This window comes from Mustela putorius, unplaced genomic scaffold (genome assembly GCF_011764305.1).
Source record: "Mustela putorius furo isolate JIRA1106 unplaced genomic scaffold, ASM1176430v1.1 tig00003901_pilon_pilon_pilon, whole genome shotgun sequence".
In the NCBI taxonomy this organism is placed as follows: domain Eukaryota; kingdom Metazoa; phylum Chordata; class Mammalia; order Carnivora; family Mustelidae; genus Mustela; species Mustela putorius.
The window spans coordinates 7,469,589-7,486,763 of NW_025422049.1; the positions used below are offsets into that span (position 1 = coordinate 7,469,589).

Genomic DNA, 17,175 nt, shown 5'->3' on the forward strand with positions numbered 1-17,175 from the left:
ATTCACCTTGTGTAGCTGGATCATCTTTGCTTAAGCTCTGACCACAGTCATCCCATAGCCATCCCTTGCTGTTGATAGCATCACAAAGCCCTCATTATGACGTCACATTGGCTCCCTCACCCCAGCTTGCTTTGCCTTTCCTGTCTTTCCCTGCTTCAGAGATGGTCCTTCAGAAAGACAGATAGGGAGCATGGACTACCTTTCACCCACCAGCTGTGTTTTCTAGACACATCCCTAAACAATGCTTGCTGGAGAAACATTTTTAGTATTCTAAGCAAGCAGTGCCTCCTACTTCTAAGGAAAATCCCATCTGTGGATAGCAAGGCTTCTGTGTCCATTGACAAGCCCCTGCTCCGAGATGTCTGAAGACTCAGAATCAAACACCTCGGGGAATCCCCGTGATCAAAAGAAGGAAACAGGTCAAATTCTTTTTAGAGACATAACTGTTGAAATAGGGGAATGGAGATAAGAAAAATTAGTCCTGTCTTTGTATTTCTTCCTGTATGTGTATATTTACTTTTATAAATAGCTACATATTTTATTTGCTTGATTAAAAGAATACCAATAATAACTATACTTCATCTGGCAGCACTGTAAAGTTTAATTAATGTTTCTAAGGTATGAGTTGAACTCACAAGATGAAAGTATCTATATATGGAATATGTGTTAAGTGCCCAATCTGGTTTAGTCTGATAATGGCCATAATTGTATGGTGTCCTACATAGCATCTCTTGATTATTGTGGTTTCAGTGAGTTCAACTTTGAGAAATGTATTTTAATGTTGAGAATTTGTTTGACGTTGGTTGGCAAATGTTTAGGTGTATAGAATATATATGCTTCTGTTTTAATTAGCCCAATTATTTTATTCTTGATTTACAAGGTGTTTTACAAAGAAACATGGAAGGTTTTTCTTCTTTTTAAATTGGTCCAAGGGTCCAAGAAGGCACAAAGGTCTGGCCCTCACACATCATATAGTCATATCTAAGTTGGTTTGTGTCACAAAATCTAAATGTTAAATTTAAAAATTATTAAAATTACATATCCATATTAAGACATGCTAAATATGTAAGACATGCTAAATATTTTGTGACCTGTCACAAAATAAAGTAAGGTTGTTAGGATATCAAAAGAAGATTATTATTAGTTGCCAAGATAAAAAAGAAAAATATTTTTTCCACAAAACTCATTTAAGGAAAACTTAAATAGTAAGTTAGACTACCAGGTCATTCAAAGTGAGCTAGCACTTAAGAGCCAAGAATCTGTGCTTTTAGAGACAACATATAACTTGGAAGACTGAAGGCCTTTGATAATCATGTTGGATTGGGAGATATTATTATTATTAGAATGTAATTGAATATTAATTCTCAACTATACTTTATGTTAGTATGAAAGTTTATCTTTGAATGGCAAAAGCAGTTTTCTGTTTGTCCATTCCCTTTGAGCTATAGTAATATTTGTAATTTTAAAAATATCTAGTACTTTTATATACCCTTTAAGAAATATCATTACATGAATTAGAACAGGCCTTATTTTTTTTAGTCTTGAGAAGTCTTTGGTTAAATTGCCAATCCTTCTAGAAAAAGTATCAGTTTGAGCCATTATCAGCAAGCCCAGCCATACACCCTTCCAAGGAGTATAACTATACAAATTAGAACAACCCTATTCATTAAATCTGGAAAATTAGCCAGTTAATCCTCCCCTGTAAAGACATGGCATTATTTTGAGTCTCGTTCAAAGACATATTCAATTCAATAAGTATCTACTCTGCATTTACAGTTATTTAGCATCGTGTGAAATATGAGACACCATAAAGGAGAGTTTAATGTTTTAGGATAAGAGTTACAGTCTCATTTTAGGCAGCAAGAACAAAATGGTATATTCAAAACATAGTAGTCCATCTTCCCCCTTTTTCAGTGTCTAAAACAGTTCTCTGTGGCCCCAGGGCTTAAGTCCATCAGAGCCTTGCTCTCAGCCAGTTGTCACCAAACAGCACAAAGCTGATAGTGGCTCAAGGTGGTACCTCTTTCTAGGAGAATTTGTATTTTTTTAAAGATTTTATTTATTTATTTGACAGACAGAGATCACAAGCAGGCAGAGAGGGCAGACAGGGGAGGGGGAGCAGGCTCCCCGCTGATCAGAGAGCTCCACTTGGGGCTCAATCCCAGGGTCCTGAGGTCATAATCCCAGGGTCCTGAGATCATAATCCCAAGGCCCTGAGATCATGACTTGAGCTGAAGGCAGAGGCTCAACCCACTGAGCCACCCAGGCGCCTCTAGGAGGATTTACATTTTAACCAAGGACTTTTGAAGACCTAAAACTTTAAAAATAAATGAATAAAAAGTGGGCTTGTATAAACAGCTAGAAATGGATTTATTCTTAGAGTTCTGATGTGTCTATCACAAACTATACAATAGAAACTGCTTTTACACCACCCACCATCCTGTTACTTTCCTGCTTTTACTAGCCCAGCCTGTTCCCTCCTCTCCTTGCTATCTATCCTAGGGTACAGGGTAGACCAGACTTTTGGCTTTGTATGCCAGAGGAGGAAAGGAAACATTCTTCCTCTACCCTTCAAGGTCTCCAATCTGGATTAAGAATTAAATTTACACGAGATAGATTAATAGGAGGAAAAAAACCAAAGTTTTATTATGTGGCCACAGAGGCCTAATTCAAGAAATGACTAACACAGGCGGTTGCCATATATTATAGACAATGAGACAACGAATTTGTGAGGAACTGACAGGATAAAGAAAACAGGTGTTTGGGAGCTTTAATTAGTAGGGAATTCTAAGCAGAATTTAGACTGAGGTGAATTAGAAAAATATTTCTGCAGCTTTCTCAGCATTAAAGTCTCTGTCTCTGGTGATAAGGATTTTTTTTTTATATCATAGTACAGGGAGGATATTTTTCTTATGGGGAATTTGTTTCTTGATTTCAGTGGGACAGCAGGGGGTCTTCCTGTCCTTGCACCAGTTGCTTCCTAAGTAGCTTCTATTCAAAATAATCAATATGCCACTATGTTACATTTTGGGCAACCTGCTCTGGCCTCTACCCAGGCACTCTTGAGCCTCATTTTCCTTACTTCCAACCAGACATCTTACTTTCTAGCTTCGCTGCACTTTCGGTATTTCCATGAACAGGCCAGACCATTTCACAACTCCCTGCTTTGCCCATTTCCACTGCCCAGAATGCCTTTCACATTCTCCCCTCTTGTCTTTTTGGCAATTCCCACTTTGGGACCCAGCATAAACAATTCCTCTGTGAAACTGACTATTCAATAATTCCTCCAAATCTCTTGATTCATCTGTTTCCAGAGCACTTGGTACATCTGTTATAGAACTGTTACAGAAATTAGTTTTGAAACTGTCTTCCCTTACTGTCTTCCCAATGGCAGGGACCTGGGTATAGTGTGTGGCATAAACTCTTTCAGTATATGCCTGTTTAATGTTTCTGCAGTTAGAATGATCAACAGGTTGGCAGATCTAGTTTTATTTGACATTGTGCTGCCCCCCTCATGCCCTCAGGTTAAATTTAGGGCAGGAAATTTACAAGGTTTATTGTTGCTAACTTAACCAAATTTAGAGGTTTGTTCTTATGAGTTATCCATTTTGAAATTTGAGCTTGTGTAATACATTGGTAGAACACATTGATTTTTGCCAATGTCATTCTCCTAAAATGTGTTCTTCCAGTATGAACTGAGATTTGGTAAAAGAGGCTATGTTTACCCTGTAAATTGCTGGATTGATGACGGAGGAGATCAGGGTTGGGCTTGGTACTGGGAAGTGTGTGTGTGTGTCTGTGTGTGTGTGTTGGGGGGAGGTGTTAGTTACCTTCCTGTTTCTTGGGCCTTAGAATGCACCCGTAACTCTGGCCAGCCATCTTAGGAAATGCTCCTGTTAGGAAGGTAGAAAGATTTGCAGCTACATTGCTAAGAAAGGTATCAAAACTCAGGCCCTATTCATATTGGATCAGAGGTGTCTTTGACATAATTTATAGCTCAATCAAAGCAAAAACTCATTTTCTTTGTATCTTAAGATCTTTTTCTTTTCTATTTTAACATGACATTTCTGCTTAGCACCAGGCATAATGCCATGATTATGTTTTCCTCCATTCCGGGTTATTCCCCTTGCCTTACAACCCCTCCTTATTCCTTTATCTCTTTCAAAGTTTCCATTCTCGGTTCCCTAACTTTTTACTCCCTCCCTTCCTCTCTTCCTCCTCCTCTTTTTTCCCAGCTAGCTCACCCCGCCCCTCGCCGTCACCACCTTCCCTCCCCTTCAGGCTTCTTCCCGCTGCTTCTCCCGCCACCTTCCCCCCACCCGGCCCGCCTCGCCTTCAGAAAGCTCCAATCAGGAGCTCGGGAGGTGTCTAGAAAGCCCGCCCCCTCCTCCCTTTCCACTTCTCTTCCCCCCCCCTTTTCTCCCTCCCCCACCCCCCCCACTCAAGTCCTGCGGACCTGGGGGCTTCGGGATCTGGGCGCTATGAAAAGTGTCTGCCCAGTCACTTCCGGTAAGGGCGCTGCAGCGCGAAGCTCCCCGCGGGACCGTTAAGGAGGGGGTGGGAGTTACCGGCGGGCCAGGGGAGGACGGTGCTGCCGGGGAAGGGGAGCGGAAGAGGGAGGGGGAAGGACAGCGAGAGCGAGCGAAGGAGCACGAGTGTCTTGGGCGCCTTAGTTGCCGCTTTCCCGCCGCCTTCCCGGGAGTCAGCTCCCCCGCCCCCCGGGCGCCCGCAGTGTTCTCTCCACCCCCCACTTCGGAGGACCGACGCTGCCCCTCCTTCGCCGCCGCGTGACCGGAAGTGGCGCCATCTTTAGCCTCTTGTGCTATTGACAATAACAAGCCCTGGTTCTCTCCCCCTCCCCCTTCCCCCTCCCCCCAACCACGGCATCTCCCCTCCCAGAGAGAGGGAGAAAAGGAGGAGGAGCTGCAGCCTCACAGACTCACTGAGTCGCTCCTGCAGAGAGGGGGGAGAGAGACCGAAAAGCAGGGGAGGGGGACGGCACAGCCGTTTACCTGTCTGCCTCCTCATTCGCTCTCCCCCCTCGTTCTGCTCACTCCCGGTGTCAGCCTATCCGCCTTCCCAAACCCTCCCATTCCCCCGGTGTAGCCCCCCCTTCACTTTCCTTCTCGTCCTCTGTGTTTCTCCTCTCTTTCTTCCCTTCCCCCTCTAGCATTGCCACCTTCTCTCCTACACGCACGCAGGCATATAAACGTAGGTTTTTGATGCTCCTCTGCCTGTTGACCCCGCTATTTTCATGTTTCCAACAGGTTTTTCTTCCCCCAATCCCTCAGCTGCTGCTGCTGCTCAGGAGGTCAGATCTGCCACTGATGGTAATACCAGCACCACTCCGCCCACCTCTGCCAAGAAGAGAAAGTTAAACAGCAGCAGCAGTAGCGGCAGTAACAGTAGTAACGAGAGAGAAGACTTTGATTCCGCCTCTTCCTCTTCCTCCACTCCTCCTTTACAACCCAGGGATTCGGCATCCCCTTCAACCTCGTCCTTCTGCCTGGGGGTTTCAGTGGCTACTTCCAGCCACGTACCGATACAGAAGAAGCTGCGTTTTGAAGACACCCTGGAGTTTGTAGGGTTTGATGCGAAGATGGCTGAGGAATCCTCCTCTTCTTCCTCCTCATCTTCACCAACTGCTGCAACATCTCAGCAGCAGCAACTTAAAAATAAGAGTATATTAATCTCTTCTGTGGCTTCGGTGCATCACGCAAACGGCCTAGCCAAATCTTCTGCCACCACTTCTAGCTTTGCTAACAGCAAGCCTGGCTCTGCTAAGAAGTTAGTGATCAAGAACTTTAAAGGTAACCAAGGCCAAAATCCATAATCACCTACTACGGATTTGACACTTGAGCGGTCACGTGCTCTATTTATGTTAATATATTAAACAGTATAGAGGTGGCCTAATGTTTTATGCATAATCAATGAGGTGGAGGGAGGTCCTTTTTTGGGTGGAGGGTTCATTTTCCGGGGGTGGTTAGTATTCTTGTGCTGAAGCATACACCGAATGTTTCTGTGCAATATTTTGATATCTGGCTCAGCTTATATCTAATCTGTTATTATAACATTGACAATCAATATGATTGATCTGGATTATACAGGTGAGAAATTTGTATTCTAAAGAGGTTTATTTATTTCAGGTGCATAGTGAGCCCAGGCACTGCTGGGATTTTTATTTTATGCTTCGGTAGGCCACATTCTCTAGTCCCTAGAAATGCAGGTAGCAATGGTGATCTTTTCATGCTCAATGATGATTTATAGTTAGATTGATAATGTTGGGTACTATATTCTTGAAACTAATTGTGTAAGCATTTGGAGAAAAACATTTATGATCTCTGCATTTCTTTTCAAAGGTAAGGTTTGGAAGTGAAAAATACTGTGTACACAGAAGTAGTAACTCTGTGTACACTAGTCTAAAGATAGGAACAATTACTACATCTATTATTTTTTTCACTAAAATGGGTTTTAAAGTACTGACCTGCAGTTTTTAGGAAAATTTGTTCATTTTATGTTTGAGGTACGTGATCTAGAGTATTATGAATGTATTGGTGCATAGAAAATCAACAGTTTTTAAAGCGTAAGTGAGCTGAATTACTTTTTTCTGTTGACTGTTTCTGTTTTTCTGACTTAGTTTTTCAGCATCCTTAACTGGTAGGTAATAGATGATGTTTATTAAATGGAGAAGTAAATGAATGAAGTGAAGTAATATTTACCAGATAAGTGTCTTGTGGCTAAATATTAGTATTGAGAAAATTAGATTCTCAATGCTTGTGTTTTCAGCATTAGTGTGGAAATCAGAAACATGCTTAATTTTGTTTAAAGCCGAGGATTATAGTGTTTGTTTTTAACCTTCTCTTTTTTTCCTATCACTCTTCTCCCATCCCCAGGTTCTTAAGTGTTGTAATCTTTCTGATTTAATTAGACCTTTCTGAAGTAAATGTGTATTGTAATTGACTAGCGTGTTCACTGTTCCACTCAAAGTGTATCGATTTAATAGCCAAGAATTTTTAAAGAGATGAGCTATGATCCTAATTTCATTTGCATACTGGTCTCTGAGATTTTGTTTGGGTTTTTTCTTTCCCTCTTAAACTAAAAACATATCGTTAAGGTATTAGGATGTTTTAATTAAAAAAAAATACTCGTTGCTGGTCAATGAAGTTTAAAGCCTGGGTTAAGAGAGTCTTTTCCATTCTGAAAATGCTACATAGGTTCTGGAGTCATTTGGATGTTCTGATTTTTTAAAATTTCACTCTCCTCGTAGATGTAGTTTAAATTATAACCTGGGTGAAGATGTTTCTCTCCGTTTGTGGATGGTACATAAATGTGAGGGTCAAGCGGACTTGGATTAGAATCCTAGTTTTGCCATTAGCTGTTGATGACCTTGGGCAAGCCTTACTAAATGAGTCTTAGTTTTCTTGGTTGCAAGATAGGGATAAATAATACCTTCCTTAGAGCATTGTTAGGGAGATTAAGATGTTTGTAAAGTGCCTTGTGCATAGTAGACATTCAGTGTTTTAAATCTCAGGTGCTGAATTCATGTTGACTAACTTAGGTTTTACATGTGATGGAATAAGATCAAGATTGTTATTTTTTATTTGTGATTCTTGAATTTTTATTTTTTGAAGCAATACAGTCAATTGCAAAAAAAAAACAAAACCTCACCTTTCATTCTAATAGGTGAGTCGAAATGACATAAACAGTATTGTGGCATTTCAAATTTTATTCTTTCTGCTAAGCCTAAATACAGTAGCTACTTTAATATTTAGATGTAATAATTATAAAAATCACAATTTACCCTTAAAAAGCAGTAATACTATTATTTTACCTTAATGGATCCTTTCCTTACTGTATGCTACATATTCTGATATCAGCCTTGTACATATTATCTAGATAAGCCCAAATTACCAGAGAACTACACGGATGAAACATGGCAGAAACTGAAAGAAGCAGTGGAAGCTATCCAGAATAGTACTTCAATTAAGTACAATTTAGAAGAACTCTATCAGGTATGTATTAACATGGATAACCAGATTTGGCCAGCGTAAATTGAGGTGGTATGTATATGGATTTTACTTTGAAATGAGTCTTTATATAGACTTACAGTTTTCTTCTAATGAAAATTTCTTGATGAATTTGTGCACTCTTTTATAATCAGACTACATATTCTGACATACTGACATTCTGACAAACTATGAGTACGGTCATATTGGAATATATTAGGTTTATCTTAGACCCTTATTAGGATTTACAGTGAGGAGTACCTCGGTATAATCAAGGTTTTACCTATAATGGAGTCCTACAGCCCGGATCCCAAAGATAATTTCTGGTGACATGTCATTCCATTAGGTTACTTCTTGCTAAGTGGTGTTACTTGCCTATAGGAAAGACCTCAAGAAATGCAGATATTCTCTGTATACTTTATCCTCCCTCCTCCTTATTAGTAGTCCTTTGCTGTTTCTTTTTCTTGCTCTTTATGTTTGTTTTATTTTCTGGGCTACAAGACAGTCCTTAGCCAAAAACTGGCATCAGATTGTAATCCAGTGAGGTTCAGGTTTGTTTTTTTGCTTAACAAATGGGTCTATACTTGAATTGTTTAGTTTAAATATACTATTAAGAACAATTACTGATTTAGACTGCTTACTACCATGATATTTTGCCTACTATATATTTTTTTAAAGATTTTATTAGGGAGCACATGAACAAGCAGGGCTGGGGGGAGAACCAGAGGGAGAGGGAGAAACAGATCCCTGCTGAGCAGGGAGTCCAGTGCAGGGCTTGATCCCAGGACCCTGAGATCTTGACCTGAGTCAAAGCTAGACGCTTAACTGAGCTAACCAAGGACCCCGTCCTACTGTATTTTTGACACAACCACTTCAAGAAGTTACTTTCCATTGTAGCACAAGCAGTTTCATATAAAAAAAAAATTCGGAGTACCAGTAGCTTGTGGTTTTTTTTTTTTTTTTTAAAGATTGATTTATTTTAGAGAGCGAGGGCATATGCGATTGAGCAGGGGGAGGGCAGAGGAAGAATGAATCTCAAGCAGACTCTGCTGAGTGGGGTCGTGAGGACTCGGGGTCGTCCCCAAGATCATAACCCTGAGCCAAAACAAAGAGTCAGAAGCTTAACCGGCTGTGCCACCCAGGCACTATGTTTGTGTTTTTCTTATTGATAAGTACCTTCTAAGAAATTAATTTGTTTTGATTGATGAGAATTTGTTGTTTTTATCTATTCATTTCAGTTGCAGAGGTGGTATGGTAATGGGCAAACCCAACCTGGATTAGGAGTCCGAAGACAGATTTGGGATCTTCTTTTGGTGGCTATTACCCTTCTGATCTTGAGCGAGAAACTAGACCTCCCTTACCTTCAGTTTCCTCCTCTGTAAAACAGGGAAAAGAGTACTTGTCCTACCTACCTCACGGGGTTGCTTCTAAGAATCAAATTAAGATGTGAGAAACCCCTTGAGGCACCATGTTATAGAAATATAAGATGATGTTATCACTAGTGAAGCTCTTTCATAAGTCACAGTGTGGCTTTTGCACTTGTAATAAGTCAATTAAGATCACCAGTTTCTGTTGCTGTGAGAACTGAACGAGTCAGTGCATGCGAAACACTCAGAACGATGCCCAGCACGTAATAATGTCATACAATATTACCGCTATAACACAATGTGTCAGGTAGTAGCTGTACTAAGCTATTAAGGAGAAGCCCACCTTAGATGGCTGTGTTGGTATATTGCATATGTGGCTCCTGGGCTGTATAGTAATAAAAGTAGAATTACGGAATTAGAGTTGGAAAGGCCTTAAGAGATCATGTAGTCCCGTGGCGTTTCTTCATATAGTGCAGATGGTCCTCTACAAATCAGGTTTATCTTTTACTATCTTTTAAGCATTATAGAAACTGTGAAGTAGACATGGTAGCAGTTATTATTCCTCTATTGATCAGGAAACTGAGTGTCAGGGAAGTTAAATAATGTGCCCAGACTCCCATTGAGATGCCCAGGTTTCAAGCCAGTGCACTTCTCCTCCTGTGCTGCTTCAGTAATATGCTGTGGCACTTTGAGTACCTCTGTAGAGCAGTGTTAGAGGCAGACCGGTTCACTTTAGGGAAAAAACTGTCCTCAAAGAAAGTAATTTTTTCCTTCACGTGTGTGTATGTACGGTGTTTATTTGGGTATGGTGGTATACAGCAACTTTAGTTTCAATAATGTTATTTTATGTTTTATGTTTATAGCATATTGTTTTAAAGGATCACTTCTTTAGGAAGCAGGAAGAGCTTAGGAAAGCTCTCTGCTGAGCAGAGAGCCCAATGCGGGGCTCGATCCCAGGACTGTGGGATCATGACCTGAGCTGAAGGCAGAGGCTTTAACCCACTGAGCCACCCAGGTGCCCCCTGTTTATAGCATATTGATTGTGATTGTTACTGAACCCTATTTACTTTACCTTGAATATTTTCCTAGAGCTTTTGGGTTCAAAAATATTTTTCTGCTAAATTGATTCTCTTCAATTCTTTTATGTTTCAAGAGTTCATAGCTTACATTTTTTTTTCATTTTCTTCTACTTCAGAATTATTACCTGCTATTGTTCAGTTGCATTTCTTTAGCCTAAAATCAGCGTTCTTTCTGCTCTCTGCACTTTTCACAGTATTTTACTGTTACTGCTGTAATAAATTCAAAAGCATTTGTTTCTAGCTCTTTTGTTGTTTTTGACCTTAATCTTTATAAATGCTCCTCTGGATTATTCTCAGAAAGTTTATTTTGGAAGTTCAGGTTCAAAAAGGGATAAAAAGATAAGGGAGTAAAATTTTTTCATACCATCTGGGTTTCAGGTGCTTGTTGAATTTTGACTGGTTGAGATGTAAATGAAAAGTACTCTCCTAAAGAGGGGGTAGGTGAGGGAGGGAAATGGCCAAAAAAAAAAAAAGTATTCTCCTAAGTCTCCTAAAATCGAAACTATAGAAGTATGTAGTATACCAATGAAAAGTTCACCAAACCCCTCATTCCCCCATCCTCCCTTATATCTGAAGTAAATGCTTATTTGGCATATGTCTATGAAGAACTTTTTTCTGTGCATGCAAAATCGTTGTTTTAAATCCTAAGCATAGAAGTCCCTAGTGCAGATTGCTTGTACTGCCTTCCTAAGTTTTTAATTTATAGAAAAGAACATGTCGAGTGCCTGGGTGGCTCAGGGGGTTAAGAAACTGCCTTCGGCTTGGGTCATGATCCCAGAGCCTTGGGATCGAGCCCTGCGTCAGGCTCTCTGCTCGGCAGGAGGCCTGCTTTCTCCTCTCTCTCTGCGTGCCTCTTTGCCTACTTGTGATCTCTGTCAAATAAATAAAATCTTAAAAAAGAAAAGAACATGTTCTGAGTGCATTTGCAAGAAAAGTGAAAGATATTTTTTCAATGATTTTTATTTTTAAAAAATGGTCTTTTTGAAGATTTTATTTATTTGAAACAGAGACAGACATCGAGAGAGGGAACGCAAGCAGGGGGAGTAGGAGAGGGAGAAGCAGATTCCCCGCAGAGCAGGGAGCCCATCCTGAGCAGGGAACACGGTTCCATCCAGGACCCTGGGATCAGGACCTGAGCTGATGGCAGACGCTTAATGATTGAGCCATCCAGGTGCCCCGTTAAAAGTGATTTTATTTATTTATTTATTTTTTTAAAGATTTTATTTATTTATTTGACAGAGAGATCACGAACAGGCAGAGAGGTAGAGAGAGAGGGGGAAGCAGGCTCCCCGCTGAGCAGAAAGCCCGATGCGGGGCTCGATCCGAGGACCCTGAGATCATGACCTGAGCCGAAGGCAGAGGCTTTAACCCACTGAGCCACCCAGGCGCTCCAAAAGTGATTTTATTTATTTATTTATTTATTTTTAAGATTTTATTTATTTACTTGACAGAGAGAGATCACAAGTAGGCAGAGAGGCAGGCAGAGAGAGAGGAGGAAGCAGGCTCCCCGCTGAGCAGAGAGCCCGACGCGGGGCTCGATCCCAGGACCCTGAGATCAGGACCCGAGCCGAAGGCAGCGGCTTAGCCCACTGAGCCACCCAGGCGCCCCCAAAAGTGATTTTAAATGAGAATTGTACTTGAGTTTAAAAAATTACCTTTCCTAGACAACCTTGAAATCCCAAAATACGAGGAAGTGATTAATGTTTTGATTTGGGGGCACTTTTTTGGTTTGTTTGCTTGTTTCTGATTGACTACAGGTAGTATAGTTAACTGCACTGACTTTTGAGTTGAGCTGCCTTAGATTAGAGATCTGGTACTCATGATAACTTTGGGCAAGTTACTTCTCCACGCCTTGTTTTCCTCATTTGTAAAATGGGAAGACCAACATTACCTATGTAGCGGGATTGTTGAGTTGTAAACAAAATGCTGCAAAAACTACTTATTGTAATGTCTGCTACTTATTGGTGTCATCAGTGATGATGATAATAATAAGTGAGCCTTTTTAAAAGATACCTTTATTTTAAGATTGTACTTTATTATACAGCTCTAAAGCCACACATGTTTTAAAATTCTAAATCCACACTGGGTCAGAACAGCTGGCCGATAAATAGATTACATTCCAAATATGTGTCAGTAGATGCCATTAGCCAAATTGAAAAAAATAATAGAAAAAGGAGCTCTCTAGGAACAGTATCCTTTACTTCTTAAGAATATGTCTTGTTTTTTACATGTGGTATCTTATAATAGTTGGAATTTTGGCTATTGGATTATTTTCCTCTTGTTCTCAGCCTTTATATAAGTAGCTGTGTAGTGTTTTTAAATCAGCTACCTTTTTTTGGAGCTGGCTGGTTGTTTAGATATGAAAGTATAACATTTATTCTTAGTGTAAATGTCTAGCTATTTTCTTTGAAGGCAAGCCTAGTCCATATTTCAATTCTAATGGAAATAGTTTTATTTATTATTAATGGGAACTCTTGTTTGGTTAGCTTTTTGTGAAATAAATCTTAAATGATGAACTTTTCTGCTAATACCTCATTTATCAAGTAGATGACCGTAAGACTGGAAGCAAGGAGTGTGTCCATCTCAGCGTAGGTTATTACCCATTGTAAAATCTGGTAGTTATTTTTAATTTTTTTTTAATCTGGTGGTTTAAACAGAGGTTACAGAAGACCTGTTAGATTCTTAGCAGCGATGAGTAGCTTTTGTATTCTATATACTTTTTAAAGGTTTTTTTTTTTATTTGAGAGAAAAAGTAAGTGATAACACAAGCCAGTGGGGAGAGGCAGAGGGAAAAGCGGACACCCTGCTGAGCAGAGAGCCCAATGTGGGGCTCCACGTGGGGATGGATCCCAGGACCCCGGGACCACAACCAGAGCCAAAGGCAGACACTCAACCAACTGAGCGACCTAGGTGCCTCTTTTGTATTCTGTATTGATGAGTAGCTAATTGTGTTCTATGTAAGGTTGCTTAATTATCGTCCATCTTGATTTTTTTTTAAGATTAGTCTATTACATTTTGTAGTGCTTCTCTCTATTGAGTTAGTACTTAATATTATTCCTGCAATTTAAAGCGTGCAACTACAAATTCTTAGTCCTTGGTAATTTTCAGCTAACTTAAACCCTGTTACTAGATGTAAAAAGAAAAATTAGAGGGGCGCCTGGGTGGCTCAGTCGTTAAGCGTCTGACTTCGGCTCCGGTCCGTGATCCCAGGGTCCTGGTATTGAGCCCCACATCTCCCAGGGTCCTGGTATCGAGCCCCACATCGGCCTCCCTGCTCAGCAGGAGGCCTGCTTCTCCCTCTCCCACTCTTCCTGCTTGTGTTCCCTCTTGCTGTGTCTTCTATCAAATAAATAAAATCTTAAAAAAAGAAAAAGAAAAATTAGATTTCATGTCTGGCTTCACTGCTGCAAGTTCTTAGTTTCTGATATTTTTCAAGTATCTTATTTCAGCCATTTTTACTAAATGTAAAAAGATAATTTAGAGTTTATTGCCGTATTATTTCTTGAAACTTTATGGTGTGCTTTCCTTTCTTTAAACATATAGTTTGAAAAATAAGACCCAACCCATTAGGCCAGTGACCAGAGTTCAGGACCCTGATGAGAATTTATCTTTCTGGGTGTCTATTATTAAGTCAGAAAAGTTTCTAGATTTCCTGCCTTAACCATGTTTAATTATGTTTGTAGTCTTTGTGTTTTTTAATTCTTATTTTAATCCTCTTCATTTTTTATTCTAGCCATACTGCTCACCCTCATTTCCATTCCCTTGTCCCAGATCCAATCTTTTGTGCCTTTGCTGTTTCTTAAATCCTGTATTCCCCAAAGCATCAAATTTCAGGAACTATAGTTTTACATTTCATTTGCTACATGTTTACATTTCTTTGGAGTGTATGGTTTTGTTTGTATCAAACAAACATGTGTTTCTTTTTTCAGACATGTTTTTTGATGTGACATTTATGGATTTTGGCAGATAGGGGCTGGGATTTAGAGGAATAAAGGTTAGAAACTTGCTAGAATGTTTCTATTTTATATCTGATTACCTTCAAGAAGGGTTCAAGGCTTAGTCAAGGCTTAGTATTTTACCAGTAATGATTGGAAGTTTGAGTAAAAAGAAAGTTTTATTTAAGAGACTTATGAAACTATGTAGAGTCTGTTTGATACAAATAGTTGCATGTGAAGTGAGATACAAAATAGTTGATACTAATAGTGCATTTTAAAGATCTGGAATAAAATAGAGCTTATCCCAAACTTTAAGTAATGATTCAACACCTTCCTAGTCTTGTTTCTGTCCTAGCACCTAACAGGGTACAGAGTACTTACTTAGTAAACAGTCCTTGTTGAGTCAGTTACTGCTTCCTGTGTGCAAAGCTGGGTGGATGCCATGGGAATATAGAGATCACTTAGGCCTGACCCTGAGGTGCTTATTATATTCTAGTAGGTTCATGAAATTAGTAGTTTGTGACCAGCATTTTTCTGTTATTTTTAAAGAGATTTTATTTATTTGACAGAGCACACAAGCAGGGGGAGCTACAGAGAGGAAGGGAGAATTAGGCTCCCCACTGAGCAGGATGTGGGGCTCTATCTCAGGATCCTGGAATCATGACCCAAGCCAAAGGCACACGCTAAACCAACTGAGCCACCAAGGCACCCTAATAACCAGCATTTTTTTAAAAGGCAAAATAGAAAATAATCAGAGATCTTCGCACATAGTAACGATAAGCGTAGTCTCATGAAGATTTTGTTTCAGTTACATAAATTTTTTTTACGTACAATAGATTGTGACATAAAATATACTTCTTGTTGTGGCTTGTCAAAAATTTTTGGAAGCCCCTGTTTTAGGCACACATGACTGCTTCAAACAAATCTTGCTTTAAAAAGTAAGTAAAGCAGAGTGTTTAGATCATGGTGTGTATGGAAGATTATAAACAGACATGAGACTACTAAAATGGTAAGAATGAGCCTTGAATGCCATGCTGAAAACTGTGGTGGTGGGGAAGATAGAAAAGGTTTATTGGGTGAGGTGAATATTTAAGTTTTTTGAGTATTTAATGTATTCATCTGGTTCAAAACCCATAAAGTATTACAGAGCATGTAGTGAAAAGTTTCACTTCCACCCTGTTTTCTACCGATCTCCCCCCAGCTAGTTCCTCTATCCACAAACATTAGTTTGGGGAGTATCTTTTTCAGTGGTGTAAATAACTGTGTGTTTTTATTATTTTGTCTTTTTTACATAAATGATATTAGACCATGCAGCACATGGTTCAGTCCTTTATACTTTTTAAAAGATTTTTTTAAAGAATTCTTTTTTTTTGAGTAATCACAATACTCAGCACATGTCTTGAACCACAATCCCAGGATCAAGATCGCATGCTCCACTGACTGAGCCAGTCAGGTGCCCCAGTCCTTTGTATTTTTTAATACCTATTATGGAATTTCTCCATAATAGTATTTGAGGAGCTTAATGAAGGGTTGTTAAGGAAGGGAAATTACTAGATCTGGTCTATATATGTTAAGAAGCAGTCAATGCTAACTAGAGAAGCAGAGTGTTCAGTTCCAGTTTGACCTTCAAGACTCACCTTAGATGCTCCCATTCCTGCTTTTCTTGCCTCTAACATCTTAAGTAACTCTCTTAACTAAACATGGAGGAGATTGCATATAAAGCTCAGCTTAATTCTCTCTTTGTCATTATTCCCACTAGCTCTTCATTTTCCTCTGGTCTTTGGGATTCTACCTTTTTACCTCTGCTCAGGAAACCTTTCCTGACTTGCTCCAGTCCTAAAGAGACTGGGTTAGGGCCTTTGCCTCGATGCTTACCCTCATCATAGCACCTAACACAATGTTTTGTAATTCTGTGTTTTCTGATCAGTTTTCTCCTTACACTATAAGCCTCTTCTATGTGTAGGACACATTGCTGGTTGTAAGTACATTAGTTTTTCGGGTATTTAACCATATTGCCTGGTTTAAGCCTCCAAAAGCATTAAAAGAATATGTGGGTACATGAACGAGCACATAGGGTCTTTTTCTCATTAAGGAGAATTGGGGGATGAGATATACACAAATGGAGTATTTAAAATAAGATACAGTATTGGGACGCCTGGGTGGCTCAGTTGGTTAAGCCACTGCCTTCAGCTCAGGTCATGATCCCAGGGTCCTGGGAGTCCTGCATCCAGCTCCTTGCTCAGCAGGGAGCCTGCTTCTCTGCCTCTGCCTGCCACTCTGCCTGTTTGTGCACTCCCTCTTTCTCTCTCTGACAAATAAATAAAATCTTTTAAAAAAAGATACAGTATTGACTCGGTGACAAGTCAATGTGTTATGATTGGTGATAGTGCCAGGTGAGGCAGTTAAACAGAGCTTATTGGAAGAGGTGGAACCTAGCTGAGTAGTAAAGGAATATGGTATCTTGTGTGAGAAGATAAAGAGAAACACAGCAGAAGAGAATGGGAGAAGAGGGAACTGGAGAAGTACTGAAGTGGGAAATGTGGTTGAGATAAGTACAAAGACAGAATCTAAGCAGGGAAATGAGAAATGCTGAGAAAATGAGTCCTTCAAAAGGAACATTGGATACAATGAGAAGAATACTAAAGAAGGAAGGGGAAGAGTCCATAGAGAACCAGTGTGAACAGAAAGGCTCAGAAATAAGCATAAATCCACCCTTTAGGTACTTGGGGCCTAACCTAACCCCATGGAAAGTGGCCAGAGGAGAATCAGTGGTCTTATTCCTTCCTCC

The 17,175-nt window shown here is 39.9% G+C and overlaps 1 protein-coding gene across 5 annotated transcripts in view; it reads left to right on the forward strand.

Annotated features, from left to right (window-relative positions):
- The window catches only part of CUL4B (cullin 4B), a 51,780-nt gene that overhangs the window by 10,058 nt on the left and 24,547 nt on the right, over nt 1-17,175 (forward strand). For 2 of the 5 annotated variants that reach the window (XM_013061238.2, XM_045068243.1), the window contains exons 3-4: nt 5,268-5,810; nt 7,897-8,012. In XM_013061238.2, coding sequence (XP_012916692.1) covers nt 5,268-5,810; nt 7,897-8,012 — 659 coding nt within the window. Of the gene's footprint in view, nt 1-166; nt 420-4,379; nt 4,510-5,267; nt 5,811-7,896; nt 8,013-17,175 lie in introns of those variants that run through there. The other 3 variants (XM_004762057.3, XM_004762060.3, XM_013061239.2) reach the window with 3 other exon arrangements.